Genomic DNA, 16,701 nt, shown 5'->3' on the forward strand with positions numbered 1-16,701 from the left:
ACCACACGCCCGCCGCCCCGCCGGCCCTTCCTCTCCCACCTCGCACTCGCGGCCCGCGCCCCGCACCCGGCGGCCCCCGCGTCCTCCTCCCGCGGCAGCGCTGTCCGCGGCGGCCGGAGCGGGCCGGGCCGGGCCAGCGGGCCGGGGGATGGCGCTGCTGGACCTGGCCCAGGAGGGGATGGCCTTGTTCGGCTTCGTGCTCTTCGTGGTGCTGTGGCTGATGCATTTCATGTCCATCATCTACACGTGAGTTGGAGGGTCGGGGCCTCGGGGGCCGGCTGGCCCGGCAGGCATGTGTGCGGTGGAGGGCGGCGCGCTCCGGCCGGAGGAAGCTGGTCCTCAAACGGTCCCCGCATCGGTCTCCGCTGGGCGTACGGCGCGGGGTCCGGGGAGGGACAGCGCTGGAGGAGTCGCCCCGGACCCCGGGGCTGCAGGACCGCGGAGCCCCGGGGAGGGAGCCTGCTCCGTGGCTGGCGGAGGGAGGGGAGCCTGCCTGGTCTGACGGTCTGGGCCAAGATGTGTAGTGTATTGTGAGGTTTCCCCTCCCTCCGCGCGGCCACGTCTCTGTTACGGTGATGGTCCTCTCCACTCTTCCGGGAGCCGCTCACCACCACCCCGAGACTGTGGATTTTTTCCTTCCTGGAAGAGCTGTGTGCTTAGAGAGGTGTGGAGCCACTGGCCGCCTTGAAAACCGCCCGTCTCCAAGCCTGGGTTACAGCTCTCGGTCCTGTCACGGTGGCATTTTAGTATGATTTCTTTCTTTCTTTTTTCCAATTCGTTCTTTCTTGGCTTATGTATCGTTTCTCTGTCTTCCATATACAGTTTTTCATTTGACAAGTGCCTCCTAAGGCCTAGACACCACCTAGTATTGGGCTGGGGACACAGGTTAGAGCAGGACACAACTCCTGCCCTCGTGAAGCTTACATTCTAGAAGGATGAAACATGATAAAAATCCAAACAAGGTTATTCCCCATGAAGCTTACGAATAAAACAGAGCAAGGTGAAGGGGTGGAGAGAGAGGATGTGAGTGGCTAGTTAAATGTCTTTAAAATGAAGCCTATGTAAACAAATGAAATAAATGTGTAGAGATGAACTTATTTGACATTTTAACCTGAAAGGGGTGGGGGGGAATTAACCACCAAATAGAATAGGAATAGAATGGAATAGGATACATGTTAATGAAAACCAGGGAAGGATATTAGCCAGTTGCTTTTAGATGCTTTTTTTCTCCCTTATAGAAAACATGTGCGTTTTCTCCATTTGGTACGCCATTTCCTGATCCCGAGAAAGACGACACTTGTACAAGATAAGCAGACAGTTTTTTTTGAAAGTGAAAGAAAACATACCCGCCCAGTATGGCATTGCTGAATTTGGAGTTTTTAAGCTGTATTCATTTCACCTACATGGGCTCTTTGAAAAGCAATAGCTACTTTATAAGCAATAGTTACAGTACAGAAAGGAAAAAGACAGTTATAACACATACCAAAATATTACTCTGTTAATCTTTTTTGCCTGCCTCCCCAATTACACTTTTATCTGAAGAGGGCAGGTGGAGGAGGAGAGAAGAGACCATGCCATGACTGTTGGTCTGTAACCTGCTCTACAGTCTCACTTAATAGGCAGTTTGGGGAAGCAGCACAGGGCACCGTCGTAGGTGCTGAAGCAAGCATGAAGCACCAGACACCCCAGGCTGCTGCTCGCAGGGAGGAGCTGCTGGCAAGGTGCCCTGACTTTTGTTTTTTCATATCAACAAATGTGTGCGTTCTCTCCACTGGTTCAGGTAGATGCGTAGCATCTTAGCTTGTGAGCTATTAATATTTATCTGTTGTTATTGATACGCAGTTCAGCTGATTCCAGTTTATTAAGCAGCACTGTAATGATTACATTTGTATTTCTTTTCCCTGTGCTGGGAACCAAACCCAGGCCCTTCTGCATGTTGGCCAAATGCTTTATCGCCAAGATGCATTACCAGTCTCGGTGATGAATTCTTACACCTAAGGCCTCCCTAGTTCTCGTTTCAGAGGGAGAAAGTACTGGACCAGAATCTTTGACACAATGCTGCCTTATAAACAATGTGATAGCTATTGATAGCACTGGCCGTCCTGGGTGATGGTATTTCCCTGCTCTGTTTCTCCTGTTTTGGTTTTCATCCATTTAGTTACTGGCTCCACTGAGGAACTTTTCAGATATTTACACGCTGGTCCCGTTTAGTCATGAACTGTGCGGCCATAATCTTGCCTGTCCTGCAGCCTCTCGCCAAGTTTCGTTTAATGTGACGCCGTGTGGATCTGTCGCACCACAGTGTGTCGCGTCTCTCGAATTGGGACATTAAGTCTTCTGTTTCCATTTACCATCTGCATTCCCAATGATTCTATATGTTAGCTGTATGTTAGTCTGTTTTCTTCTATTGTTGTGAATTATTTCTTAATTTTTTACATGTTACACTGTGATTTCCTCAGTATTTTTTTGCTATACAATAAGATGTAGAACCCTAATTTAATAGTCTTACTCTTTCCCTTTCCCCCCATGATAGGGTCTTACTAGGTAGCTCAGGCTGGCCCGGAATTCATTATGTAAACCAGGCTGACGTTGAACACACAGAGATCCTCCTGCCTCTGCCAGGGTGCTGGAACTAAAGGCGCTAACCCAGTTATAATTTTACATTTTTGAGCATACTACAAACATTTAGCTTTGTTGAAGGGCTGTAAAAAGGCTTTGTAAATATTTTTGAATACTCCAGGGGCGTTACCTTTAAATTTTTTCACCGGTGACCTGCAAGAGTTGGTTTAGTTCTTTCCTTCTGCTATGAGGGCTGGGATTGAACTCGGGTTGTCAGATGTGATGGCAATCACCTTTACCCACCGAGCCATATCTCTTGCCTCAGTGTCACCCTTTTTATACTGCTAAGGACGTGTTCTGGGGCTGGGCATGGTGGCACACAGGCAAGCTTGCTCTTCACAGTGGGTTCAAGGCCAGCCTGGTGGTCTTCATAGTGGGTTCCAGAACAGCCAGAGTTACACCAACCAACCAAAACCAACCAGCCACCCAAAATAGTAATAATAATAATTCCTGGAAAGAGATGTGCAAATCAAACAAAGGAAAAATAATTTATAGCAGGTTTCATTTGCTAAATACAGGCCTTGTAAATATGTCTTTGAAATGGATGTGAATATAAAACAAATACCCAAAGTAGCTACCTGGAGGCACACCTATAACCTCAGTACGCGGGGAGGCTGTGGCAGGGGAACCGCCATGAAGGCTAGCCTAAGGTATACTGTGAGACCCTGTCTCAAGAACAACAACTAAAAGAGCAAATAACCAGCAGATAAATTTGTATGTAGAGAGTTAGCCATACCTTTTGTTGTTGTTTGTTTGATAAGTATCTTTGTTTTGTGATCTGGTCCCACTGATACCTTTTTTTTTTTTTTTTTTTGTATGTATGTATGTATGGTTTCACAAAAAACAAAAATAAAAAACTAAATAAGGTACTTCCCGGTTTGATGGGAATTGTTTTCAAGCAGAGAACAAAGTTGGGTTTGGTGGTGGTGGTGGTTTGTTTCTTGCTTGCCCTTTCCTAGCTGTATAAGTAAAATTGCGGTTGAGGCTCAGCATTTAACAAAGTTAAAGACCTATGGAAATAGTATGTTGGTTAAAACACTGTGCAGAATCACCTTTATTTTAATAAAAGGATATGTTTTCTCAGTGTACGTTTTGTTTTTATCCGTATCTTGTCCTTTTAAGTAAGGCAAAGATAAAGGAAATGTTGGTGCCCTCTACCTGAAAACCTGTGCTTGCAGCTGGTTGTCAGGTTTCTAAATACTCAGCTCTGTATTGGGTGTCAGGTCAGCCACCAGAGTGGGCTCCCAACTGTTAAGATGCGGGAGTAACACCAACAATGCAAAATGGAAGGCATTTTGGAAAGTTGCTTTTTTAAAAAAAATTATTGGATACAATGTATCAATGGCACCTGCTTAATCTGTTCTATTGTATCTTCTTAGGGTTAGATAAAAGCTTTAAACAGTGGAGCTAACCTGTGATTAACACACTGCGAAGCTCTGGTGCAGTGAGGTGGTTTGTTCTGGTTTCACCACACAGTTCCCGTAAGCGAGCCTCCCCCCCCAAAAAAGAGTACTTATCTATAAAATGGAAACAGGTATCTTCCATGGTATGGATCTGTCTTTGCTCATCTCTACCACCGACTTTGTTCCTCCTCAACTTTAGTACCAAACTGAGGCACTGTCATTTCATAGTATTATTGTAGATGGCAGATACTCACTGGAAGGGTCTCATTCCCAAGATCTCTGATTTTCTAAAAATAGCAGCTGATTATAGTCTCGGCAGTCAGTGCAGGCTACGTGGTCTTTATGGGTTATTTTGTTTTTCCTTTTGTCACAGTGAGTTTGGTTTCCTAGTTGGGGACTGAGGAGACACACAAAATCTGAAAGTAGTTGTTTTCTTCGCCTGGAGCCATGTGGGCACCATCCTTTTGACAGATCTCCCATCCATCCCTGCTCTCATCTGCTTTCTCCCCTCTCCATCTAATGGTCGCTTTTCTCCTCTGTGTATGGATTCTAACGATCAGCATAGGGTATTCCTTTTTGGTTAATTGATTGAAAGTGACAGACCGGCATGGAAATACCACTTAAGAATGTTTATGTGTTTATTTGATTTTATGGGTATGAGTGTTGTCTGTGTGTGTCTGTGCACCGTGTCTATCACCAGTGCTCACAAAGGCAGAAGAAGGCATTGGATCATGGAACTGGAGTTACCTTTTGAGACAGGGTTTCTGTGTAACTGCCCTGACTGTCCTGGACCTTGATTTGTAGACCAGGCTGGCCAGAGATTCACCTTTTTCTGCCTCCCCAATACTAGGATGAAAGGCATGCACCACCATACCCAGTTCAGCCAGTTCTCTCCAGACCCGGAAATACTTTCTGTAGTCACTACTAACTCTCCCTAAAGCAGAAGTCCTTTTCCTGAAGATTTTTTTCAAGTTTATTCTGCTTCTGTAAACACGGTGTTTCTGGTGTTCATTGTTCAGCAGCCTGCATAGCTTTTGAATGGAGTTTCCATTATATGGCATAACTGTGGTGAACTGCCTGACAGAAAACAGCGTTTCAACCTAAGTAGTAGCATTTGGCACATTTAGGTGATATAATCCACCCTCTCTCTCTTTCATTTCATAGATTGAAAAGCCAAGACCTTCTTTCCTAGGATGCCCTTAGACTTTGGTCTACACAAAACACTGTTTAGCAGGAATGGGGCATTTTATCCTTTAAGCCCTTTGAACTTGAGCCCAGAAAAATACAGAATTAGGCATAATGTGCTGGTTCGTCTTTTTTGTTGTTGTTGTTATTGTTATCATCACCATCATTTGTTTGTTTGTTTGTTTGTTTAGAGGCAGGGTTTCTCTGTGTAGCCCTGGCTGTCCTGGAACTCATTCTATAGTCCAGGCTGGTTTGAAACTCAGAGATCTGCCTTCCTCTGCCTTCCTAGTCCTGGGACTGAAGTGATGGTTCTAAAGAGCAAAATAAAAATTATAACGCAGCTTTACCGTTTAGTAATGGCCGTCTTGACTGGCTGTCCTCTGTTTCCCCACTCAGTTGACTGAGCCCATCACCGTAACTCCCTTCATTTTTAGCATTGTAAACTAGTCATCATTTGGAAATCCTGGGCCATGTGCTTCAGATCTTATCATGACTCTCCACGGCCTTCATGTTAAAACTCAGACTTCTTTACCAAACACAAGAGTTCCTTGGGAGCATGGCCAGGACCCTGTCCCTTTTCAGCAGCAGTGGATTGCTGGCATTCCTCCGAATGTTCTTGTACTGTCTTCAGGATTACCACTATCCTTTTTTTCTTTCCTTTCCTCCTCTTTTCTCTCCTTCTTTAAAGCATTTTGTTTTTCTTTCCTTTTTGTATAGCTACTTCTTACTCATCCAGTTTAGACTTTAGTTTTGCAAGAAGTTTGAAGTGTCACTTGTCATATCTTTCTGTGGTTTGGCAGCACTGACTTTGTCTTTTCTGTATACATTGTAAGTTTTTGAGGGTACAAATGTTGACTTATTTACCACTGTATCTCCAGGATCTGCTGAGCATTAAATTACTACTTGTTGAATGAATGAATGATCTTTTGAGTTTCTCTAATAACAATACTGGTGATGTGTACACACACACACACACACACACACACACACACACACACACATTATTTCAGTCTGGAGTAATTGTGGTTCTAGACAAATGGTCAGAATTTGGGATGCTTTTAGTAGAGAGGTTTTAATGAAATTGGAGCAAGTGAAATCTTGTTCTCACTATGTCTAAACCAGTTGCAGGTCAAATAGGAATGGATTCATGTCAATCTGTTTACATCAGAGTCTGTGTTAAATTTTCCCTCAAAAGGTTTTCCTAAGGGACCAGTTGTCTTGCTAAAAATAATCTTTACATTCATTTCTGTCCTTTGGGGGATGCAGAGCCTAGGGCTAGCCAGGGTTGGCTTACAAATGTAAATCTCACAAAGTGTCCCTGTTCTCTCCATCCACAGTGTTTTCCAGACACAGAGTAGTGTAAAGGCTAGGGACTGCTTTGAATGGAAGTCATGTACAAATAGGGGCTGGCTCATGACTTCCGGTGGCTTTTGCCTTCTTGGTATGCTCAGGGTGCTGTGTGGCATTGAACGTTAGCTTGAAGATCCTTCTCCTATAACTTTTTTTTTTTTTTTTGGTTGCTATCAGCCAAACCATTCTCTGTCTTCCGTGGACCAGAGTTAATTGTAGCCTCCCCAGAGGTTTAGAGGTCGGTTGGTTTTGTTTGTTTGTGAGTCTGTTACTGAGATCTCCTGCTGGCCTCCTGTGGTGACATGACTCCTCTGTATTCTGTGATAATGTGACTTCAGTGGAGACTGTGCTCTCCTATACAGTTAGTTAACCCTGGTATTTCTTTCTCACGGGAAACCTTGTGTTAGCAGCGTTACAAATGCACTGAGGAGGTAAGCTAGGCTACGCTGCTGCTGCAGCCCATTAGATACCCATCTTGAAATGATTAAGTGCTCCATGGCCCCACATGAGTCACAGCCCAACCCATACTGATCATAAACACAGCCACAGCCTTCCAGAGTCCAATTATATGTGGCAATGATAGAGGCTGCTGATCATGGGGGATAATTGTGATGGGCATGCTGATCCCACAGCCTCATCTCAATTTGATGAGGAATATTAACAAGCATGGTGCGGAGCACCGGAGAGAAATTCCTGCCATTGGAGTAGTTGCTTTATTGGAATCACACTGCAGAACTTGTAAAACAAAACAAAACAAAAAAAACAAAGCAAAACAAAAAACCAAACCAAACAAAACACAGGCACACAGTCAGGAGCTCTGAGGCGAGGTGATTGACCTTTGCCCCTGCAGACTCTCGGAAGCCTTAAGCAAAGTCCTGGTGCCTCACCCTCTTTAAGATTACTGCCAAGGCTGCTGTCAGCCTCCCTGGAGGGGCTGAGCCCTGCTAGGTCCACCATCTCCCAGAGGCTGCTCCTTCCCATCTGGGCATCCATCCTGCCACAGCTAAGCCCAAACGCTGTTGCAAGTGGGGGAAAACCTTCAAGTTGGAACTGTTGCTGGGTGAGCCTGAAAGATGGGAAGGCTGAAACAATGACAAAAACTATGAAGGCCGCAGGAACCCTTTTAGGGGCCAGGATGTTAGGGTGGGGCCCGCATGAAGCCTTCCCGCTCAGTCACAGGGCTTTGGGGGTCCAGTCAGAGCGTGCAGCATCCAGCAGAACTCCTGGATGTCTCTTTCTGCCTCCCCCGCCATGGCTCGTTGCTCGTAATGTTTGGATTTTAAGCTGGTCTCGGTTGGCATCCTCATGGTGCCCTCAGCTTCACTCTCTAGCAAGCAGGGCCAGCCTTGTGCACAGTCCTGGGAGCACCTCTCTTCCTGGCCTTGACTTACATGATGGTGGCCTTGCCTCAACAACCTGAATGCCTTTGTTACTGTTTGAGAGTAACACTAGCTCCCAGTTGGAAAAATTACATATTTTTTGGGAAAGTTTACTGCATTTAATAGCTCCCCCAAGTTGCCCACTCAAGTTTGCTTTTTAAAAGTGAAAGCAAACTTACTGCCTAACCATAGGACAGATCATTCACTTTGTACCCACTGTATTCCTGAAGTTGTGATAAAAGCCGATTTCTGAATATTGAATGGATAGATTTGTTCAGAGGGGAGATCTTCACTAGAATAAAGACTATTATTAAAGAGCCAGGAGGCGGTGGGACACGCCTTTGGTCCCAGCACTCTGAAGGCAGAGGCAGCCGGGCCTAGGAGTTTGTGGCCAACTTGTTCTACAGAATGAGTTCCAGGTCAGCCAGGGGCTACACACAGAAACCCTGTCTCGGAAAAACCAAAGAATATTGTTAAAATCCCAATTACAGCTCTAGTGTTCTAGGTGTTAAACGAGGTCATAGAGAGGGCGTCACAGTGTAAATGGAGTAGAGAGCTGGCAGGTAGCTGCTGCTCCGGGGCTCTGCTAGACGGCACACACAGCTCTTCCTCGATCCTTTGCAAAGTCAGGTTAGCCCAGGGCTGCCTACTGATCAGGGTACTGTATCTGCTGCAGAGCAGAAATTATCCTGCCTGTCTCACACCTTCAACTACCAAGGCCAAAAGAGGGGGCATCCTGCAGCTTGGGGACCAACAGCTGAGGCAGGTTTGAAGGATGGCACGCAGGGTCGGAGCCTCTGTCTGGTGGAAAGCCTGTCTATCTTAAAGAGCTCAGCTTAAACCTAGGAAACCGAAGAGCACTAGCAGGCCATTCTTAACTCATAATAATTGGTTACATTTAATGGTTCTTAATCTCATGTTTGTGTCGTTATTTACTCTTTTTTATTTTTATCCTTTTAAAATTTTTATTATTAGCTATATTTTATTAACTCTGTATCCCAGCTGTATCCCGCTCCCTCATTCCCGCCCAATCCCCCCCATCTGTTATTTACTCTTTTGAATGTCCATAAAACACTTGTTTATTGCAGTGCTCAGAATTAAGCCAGGAGTCTCACACATACAGGCCGATGCTCTCCCCCTAGCTATGCCCCTAAAACTTTTAAGTATTTCCTAAATATTTGACATAGTTCTTTCATCTTAAGCATTACACTAGCCTATATATTGGCGGCTCCTCCTCCTCCTCCTCCTCCTCCTCCTCCTCCTCCTCCTCCTCCCTCCTCCTCTTGCATTTGTTCGTTTGTTTCTGGTTCTTGCTGTGTAGCCCAGGCTGGCCTTGACCTTGGGATCCCATCACCACAGACTCCAGAGCTCTGGGATTTCAGGCACGTGTCTCTTAGCTTGACTCTTGGATGTGATCTAAACTGAGTGTTAGGTGTGCTTTAGACCATATTTTCTCTTACTCTGTTTTAATCATGTTCTTTCTCTAAGTATATCCACGCATGTGCGCGTGCGCGCACACGCGCACACACACACACCACACACACACACACACACACACACACACACCCACACACCCCACCCCAACCCCACCACCTCCACCACCTTTTTCATCATACCATCTGTTTCGTTTCTGGTTTTCTGTCTTCCACTATGTGACATTCTTAAACTTAAGTCTCTGAACTGTGGTAATTGCACATGGCAGAAAACACCCTTGAATTACAGCACTAGACCTTTCCTTTTAGTTTCTTTTTTCTGTGTTTGTTTGAGTTGTGTTTGATATTAGCTGTCATTGGCTTTATTTTTGAGCCTGTATTTCTGGAGCTACCCTGCAAGTAGACACTCTTATGCCAACATAAAGAAACAGCTTGCCCAAGGGCACATGGCTAGTGCTCTGAGTTAGAAATCCTGGCAGCCTGCCACCAGCCCAGGCTTCTAAATCACTCAGCAGCACACTGCCAGAGGCAGCCTAAAAATAACCCGGAAGTGAACTAAAGTGAGCCCTATGATAGCTAGGGAATGTCTGTGACAATGGTGATGTGCTCCTCCCATTCTCACAGAACTTGCACTGTCCTCCAGACTACATCTGTCCGTCTCACAACTGCTGCTCTTTCTAAAAGCTCCAACCCCCTGCCTCCTCTCCTTACAGTAACCCAGTCTCTGAGGTCTGTGCTTCTCCACTTTGCACTTTGGAGTTGCAGGGAGAGGGAAGAGGACTTAGGAGACCTCAGCTGCCTGGGCCTCACCCCTGGAGGTTCTAGTTAAATTGGTGGAAGTTTTTCAGCTCCCCAGGCCATTCTGATGTACAGCCCCTGGTGGCTGTTTGTCCGCAGGTGTGACCTGCACCTGTCGCCTCCCGGCTTCCTTCACTTCTTCACTTATTTCAGAACCCACAGTTTGCCCTTGGCGTCATGTGTCAGTCTGCTCAGTTGTCCAATGGCTTTAGCTTCTCCCTGTTCAGGATCCTGCAGAGGGCATTGGCTGGCCATGTGGGTTAGTAGTGCTTCACATTCATGGTCTCAGATCTCCGTCTGGCAGTACTTGGTGTCTGTATTTAGTGCTGCCTGTTGCACCTTCTAAGTCTCCACCGTCGCACCGCATTCTTGGCAGATTGCTCCAATTCTTGGCTTGTGGATCCTATCAGGTCATTGGCTTTTTCTTCTCTACCCTCTGACTAGCTCTTTGGCAGTACTTAATCTCTATATGCAGGTATTATTACAAAATACCCCCAAAAGGTCCTCCCGTTCCACCCAGTCATTCTTGGGCCCTTTCTCTCAATTCTGTGATTTTAGAGAAACTCAACATTTTCACTAGGGTCATGCCCTCCCTCCCATTTATTTACTTTTTCCTCCCCTTTTAAATTTTATTTTTTGAAAAATAGTAAATAGTAAAAATAGTGCCACATGTGTTTGGGAATGCCATGTTAAGTATGTGGAGGTAAGAGGAAAACTTTCAGGGGTGAGGGTGAGTTCTTTCTGCTCTTTGAGTCTTGGGGTCTGAACTCAGGCTGTCAGTGTGGGCAATAATTGCCTTTTACCTGCTGAGGCGTCTCATTGGCTCCAGGTACTTAGCTGTTTAATCTGCTGTTAAAAATCTGTCTATTTCTGGGCTGCATTTGATGCTTCCTTGCTGCTAAAAGTCCTCGGAAGTCCCCGTGAGCATCCTTAATAGAGCGAGCATTTAATTTTTGACCTGCCTTCTTGGCAGCGTCTGCTGTTGCTTTTAGAAAATCTTTCAGGGTTGTTTTTATTTGTGTGTTTGTGCATGCCTGCTTGTTTGCATGTGCACTGTGCACGTTTTGTTGCTGTCACCACTAGTTCCCGGAGCCCAGCTCTGGCGTCATCGTGGTTCACAGTCACTCAAGCCCTGTGCATTCCTCAGCTGCATCTATCTCCCTTTCCCGGGCTCCCTTCTGCTAGCATTTTAAACTGCACAGCTTTCCTTTCCTTTGCTTTTTTTTTTTTTTTTTTTTACCCTTTCTGGACGATTAGAATATCCTACCCTGCTTTCCATTTCCCTGTCCTGTACTTTGTTGTTCTAACTTAAAGCAAAAATAACCCTAGCCCTTTAATTTTATCATTGTTTCTTGCTGCCTCTTTATCCTTGCCTGTGAAATGGAAGCAGAATTTACAATAGGGAAGAGACATAGACCTGTGCTTCTTTCCCATGCCTGGATGCATGCTGAGGTGCAGTTTCTATTTCTGTAGTGGGAGTGGTGGGGGTGGAGCACACTCAGGCAACACCTGGCACACCCCTCTCCCTTTCCCTCCTCCATGGCGGTTTGAGCTTTGCTGGTACTCTGTTAGAGCACTAGTTTGAACAAGGTGAGAAACACCTCTTCCAAGCACTCGGAGCCACTGTGATAAGCACACACATGCGGCCTGAGGTGAGAAAGGGAAATCTGTGTGTCTTAGAATACAGAGGAAGTGTAAAGCAGAACTTCAGACTCCAGGAGGAAAGCTCTAGTCCCGGGGACATTTCCAGACTGGATTCAGCTTCCTGGCTTTGCTGCTCATTGTCTTTTCCTAAATATTTGCATGCCTGGCTGTTTTTTACAAGATGCAGACATTTTGAATTTCACTCTTTGGAGTTCGGGGTATTTTTCCAGACTCAATTCTGTCCCCTGCATTTAGAGGAATCAGCTATACTGTGCTTGGTCTCCCGGTCGGTCCTGCAGGTACCAGGAAGTGATCTCAAAGGAGTAGTAGAGCAGCTGTGGGCGCTCTCCTCCTTTGTCCCCGTCTTGTGAATTGCCGGCTTCCTTAACCTAGTGCTCAGAGTCTGTAGCTCTTCTTTCCTAGATTTTGTCAGATTGTTTTTTTGGGGGGGGTGGGCAAATCCAATTCATGTTTCTTTATTTTGTCTAAAAGTTGAAGTCCCAACCCAAGAGGGAAGACTTGGGTTTCTGTCGCTCAGTTAAGTTAAAAGAGATGAGACTACAGTGCGCTGTCTGCAGTGGCTGTCAACAGCAGGTAGATATTAACGGAAGAGATTCTGCAACGAGATGAATAAGTTACAGATGATCAATGTGGGCAAACCTCAGGCTAACTTGATAGGAAACAAAAGAAGCCAGATCTAAGGGGATTGGACATGCAGGGGGGTTTCTGGTCATGTTCTTTAATGGCCAGGGTACAGGTTTGCAGGGAGTTTTACCTTAGCAAATCCCTTGAGTCACTTTACATTAAGTACCAATAGGGGGAAAAAAAAAGCCTGCGGTATCAGAAAGGTCAAGGACATCAGCTGTATGCAGCGGTGGTTTAGCAGAACTGGATTCCCAGTAAGAAGCCTGGAAGAAAAAGGTGCCACCTTAAATCCCAGCAGAAAGCAAGTCACTGAGATACCGTAGTTGTAAATCCAGGCTGCTTGCCTACAGAGAGACCACTTTTGAGACACCGAGCAAATGGTCTACCTCCACTATTTTCAAAACTATAGGTGTGGATTTGGTTTATGACAGACTGGTCACGGTCTGAGGAGTTGTTTCTGGATGTGATTGCTGAAGTTACTGTGTCCTAGCTGCAGACAGAGTTTTGTTGGCATGTCCGAGTTGTATAGAATTCGTCTAGTTCCCCCTGTTAAACTACTCATCATTTGACAGTTGATAGTGTGTCTGTGGATCAGGTATGTGTCTGCATCTCAAGTACGAAGGGCAGTCTAACGTACACTGGGACTCAGGGTGTGTTGTTCAAGAAACAAATGCTAGAGAGGTGTGGAGTGCTGCTAGCGTAGTGCTAAATTGGTGTGCTTTTGAGTACATGGGCATTCTTCTATGGTTTTGATAAATGTTTCAAGTACCTCACACCATAGGGCTTTGTCAGTTGGATTACGTAAAGTGAAAACAGTGTCCTCCAAAGTGGGATTACGTACTCGAGGGTGTACTCCACATTGATCTCTTGGTATGTGAAAAGAAATACCAAAGGCCAAGTAGAGAAAAACGGCAGCAGAAGAAATTATTAAGGTTCTGTAGTATGGTTTGGTTTAATTTTGTGAGAATTTCAGATATGGCCCTTATCAAGTCTCTTCATCCATAAGCCTAGAAGCCATAATTAGTCTGTACAACAGCACAGCATCACCACTATAGAAAGCTAAAAAGAAAGCAGGGATGTCAATATTCTTAAAGACATCTTAATAAAAGGGGGAAGAAGAATGTAGGACCCACCCTGAACTTGTGACCAAATCTAAAAGTTACAAGACCACTGTATTCAGGAGACGGCTGCTGCTGACTTAACTACAGCCAGATACAGCGAACTACTATGAAGTGATTGGCGGTCACATTTTTTTTTTTTTTGAGACACTTTCTTAACACTGAATGGACCAGTAGACATGAATCACTGGATTATATCAGAATTGGGGTTCTTTAAACTAAAAATAACTACCATATGATTTGTTTTATCTGTGGGTAGATGCCAGAAGGCATCCGGATCAGCAGGTAGTAGATACACCTGCAAACTTGTATTTATTGAGGCATATTTGCAGTAGCCAAGCTACAGAGTCTGACTAGTTATTTACCAGTAGATAAATGGATAAAGAAAATATGGCATACATTTGATCCAGCCATACAGAACACGGAATTACGTCATTTGCAGGAAAGTGGGCAGAACTAGAGACCATCACCTAGGTAAACAAACACCATGGTTTTTCTTTTTTGCATATGCAGAATCAAGCTTAATAATAACAATAATGGATGTGAGGGGTGCCCTGAAAACTGCCCACAGGAGGGCACGTTATTAGGGGCAGGTTTTATCGAGTCTGTAAGAGAACATCTGGAGCACAGAGAAAGAAAGCAGACTGGACAGACATGGCCAGAGGCAAAAGCTCACAGAGCAGAGAGAACGGTGGATATAGTGAGAACTTTAACTTTATAGAGAGTGAAGGGAAGGAGGGAGCCTGGGAGCTAGAAGGACCCAGCTTTGAGATGTATAGCAAGTACTTGGGAGCTGAGACTGAGGGAACCTGGAGGCCAGCATGGGCTCTGATATGCAGCTGCTGAGACATGTCCCTTCTCCAGAGGCAAAGGGAATGGCTTCTTTGGGGGATGGGAACCATTTCCCAAGTACCTGAAGGATGCTGGCTTTTATCTAATCACCAGAAATTCTTCTGTCATTCCAACTTTATGAGACATGACAATAATAAGGCATGAGAGCAGAATGGGGGACTGTAGGGACAGATAGGGCTAGAAGGAGGGACACCAGGGAAAGAAATGGGAGCAGTTAAAATGGTCAAAGTATGGTAGCAGCAGAAAAATGTTAAAATAAAACATGTTCTTTTGATAAGTGAAAATGGGCCAATAATAAGTTGCTAGTGTTAGGCCTTCTTCTCCTATTTTGTTCATCACATATTTTTTTCCATGATTTCTGGGTGGATTTGAGGGGGAAGCATGGAAAGGGCCTTTATTCTCTCTGATGAATTTTGGGTAGTTTCCTCCAATCCAGTGTCCCGTTCTCTCTTCCAATTCTGCGTGCAGTCTTCTGTCTTGTCCGACCTCTGGGCTGCTGATGACACACCAGACAGTGGTTCTCAGCTTCCTAATGCTGTGACCCTTTAATACAGTTCCTCATGTTTTGTGACCTAGCAACCATAAAATTATTTCCCTGCTACCTCATAGCTGTAATTTTGTTACTGTTATGAATTGTAATGTAAATATCTGTGTTTTCCGATGGGGGGTGGTTCGCGGCCCACATAGGAGCATGCTTTGCACTTGGCATTGACCAAGGACCTCTTTCCTTTTTTTTTGTTTTGTTTTGTTTTTCAAGACAGGGGTTTCTCTGTGTAGCTGTGGCTGGAACTACTCTGTAGATCAGGCTGGCCCAGAACTCAGACACCTGCCTTCTGGAATTAAAGGCATGAGCCACTACGACCTGGCAAAAATCCCTTTTCAAAATCTGTTGAAGGGCCAGACTGGTGGTTTAGGCCTGGTAATCCCTACTGTTCAGAGGTTAAGGAACATGAGTTCAAGGCCAGGCTTGTGTCCATCTCTAGGATAAGTCAGAATAAGTGAGATTGGTAAGCTGTGGAAATGTGATTGGATGGCGTGGGTGGGAGTGATGGGGGTCCTTTATGAGATCCTCACTATTTTTCTTGATTTCAACCATGTTACAGTCCAGGCAGGTAAACTGCAATGTGAACTTTTTTACTCCCGCAATCTAGATGCCCTTCACCAGATGGGTTTCTGCAGACATCTATCTGGTCTAATATTTTGTTAGAATTGGGGAAAGTGATGTTTTTGTGTGTCTGTGGTTGTTAAGTGTTAGATCCTGGTTTTGCTTCTATTTAACACTGTAGATCAACCCTGTAGATCTATATTTTCCAAACTATCAGTGACAAAGACATAATTCTTGAGCTTTTTCAGTCTTCCATGGTTTGGCATTTTGACAAACTACAATGAAAACTAAATTGCTAGTCACAAGCTTGAATGTTGTGGTAACGTCAAGTCACCACATTTTAAGTTTTCCAAGAGCCATGTCTCTATTTCTTGTCATTGCAAAGCAGTAAAGCCCCCGGTGGGTCAGGGTTTCCTAGCATTAGCCGTGGAAGATCAGACATTAACACCGCTCCTCTTGACACCTGTTGATTTCCATTTTTCTGGTGTCAGTATGTAGGTTTTTGTTTTGTGTTGCCTTGTTTTCCTTACAAAGATGTCTGTGTGGCCTCGGGTGACACAGCGGGTGTTTGCTGCAGCACTTGGCCGGCCGGCAGGGAGCAAATCTCCGCTGACTGCTCTGTAGGTGCTTCTGTTACTGGTGCATTTCCAAGTCATTCACACATTTGTGGTATTTGCAGCACAGCCATCATCGTCCACCCTCTCCTCTTGGGGGCAAGGTTTTTCTGTGTAGCCTTGGCTGTGCTGGACTTGTTCTGTAGACCAGTCTGGCCTCGAACTCACAGAGATCCGCCTGCCTCTGCCTCCTGAGTGCTGGGATTAATGGTGTGTGCCACCGAGCTTGTACAGTTCTTTGAATTGAGTATATGCTGACACTAATTGGACTTTTGGTTCTAGAAGACCTCAGTTGGTTTTTACACTCACGGCAGGACTGCCTCTGGCCAGAGCAGTTCTAAGATACCATTGATTCTAGAGCTGTTAAAGCATGGAGACACCTGGGTCCTGGGACACCTTGCAGACTGATGAGTGTTCCCAAATCTCACTACTTTCTGCTGCCTGGAGACTGGCTGATGAGATGAACCTGTGCTGTGCTTAGAGCAATTCCACCACACTGTTGAATAGTTTCTCTTCTGACTGATAATAACTGGGCACGTTCTCGCTTCTCCAGTTG

At 45.3% G+C, this 16,701-nt stretch overlaps 1 protein-coding gene across 1 annotated transcript in view; it reads left to right on the forward strand.

Moving 5' to 3' along the window:
- Positions 1–39: 39 nt before the first annotated feature.
- Positions 40–16,701, forward strand: part of Ugcg (UDP-glucose ceramide glucosyltransferase) — a 33,189-nt gene continuing 16,527 nt past the window's right edge. The window contains exon 1 of the mRNA XM_055611708.1: positions 40–246. Coding sequence (XP_055467683.1) covers positions 149–246 — 98 coding nt within the window. The 5' untranslated portion in view covers positions 40–148. The remainder of the gene's footprint in view (positions 247–16,701) is intronic.

Source organism: Psammomys obesus, unplaced genomic scaffold, assembly GCF_907164565.1.
Source record: "Psammomys obesus unplaced genomic scaffold, mPsaObe1.curated_primary_1811, whole genome shotgun sequence".
NCBI classification, from domain to species: domain Eukaryota; kingdom Metazoa; phylum Chordata; class Mammalia; order Rodentia; family Muridae; genus Psammomys; species Psammomys obesus.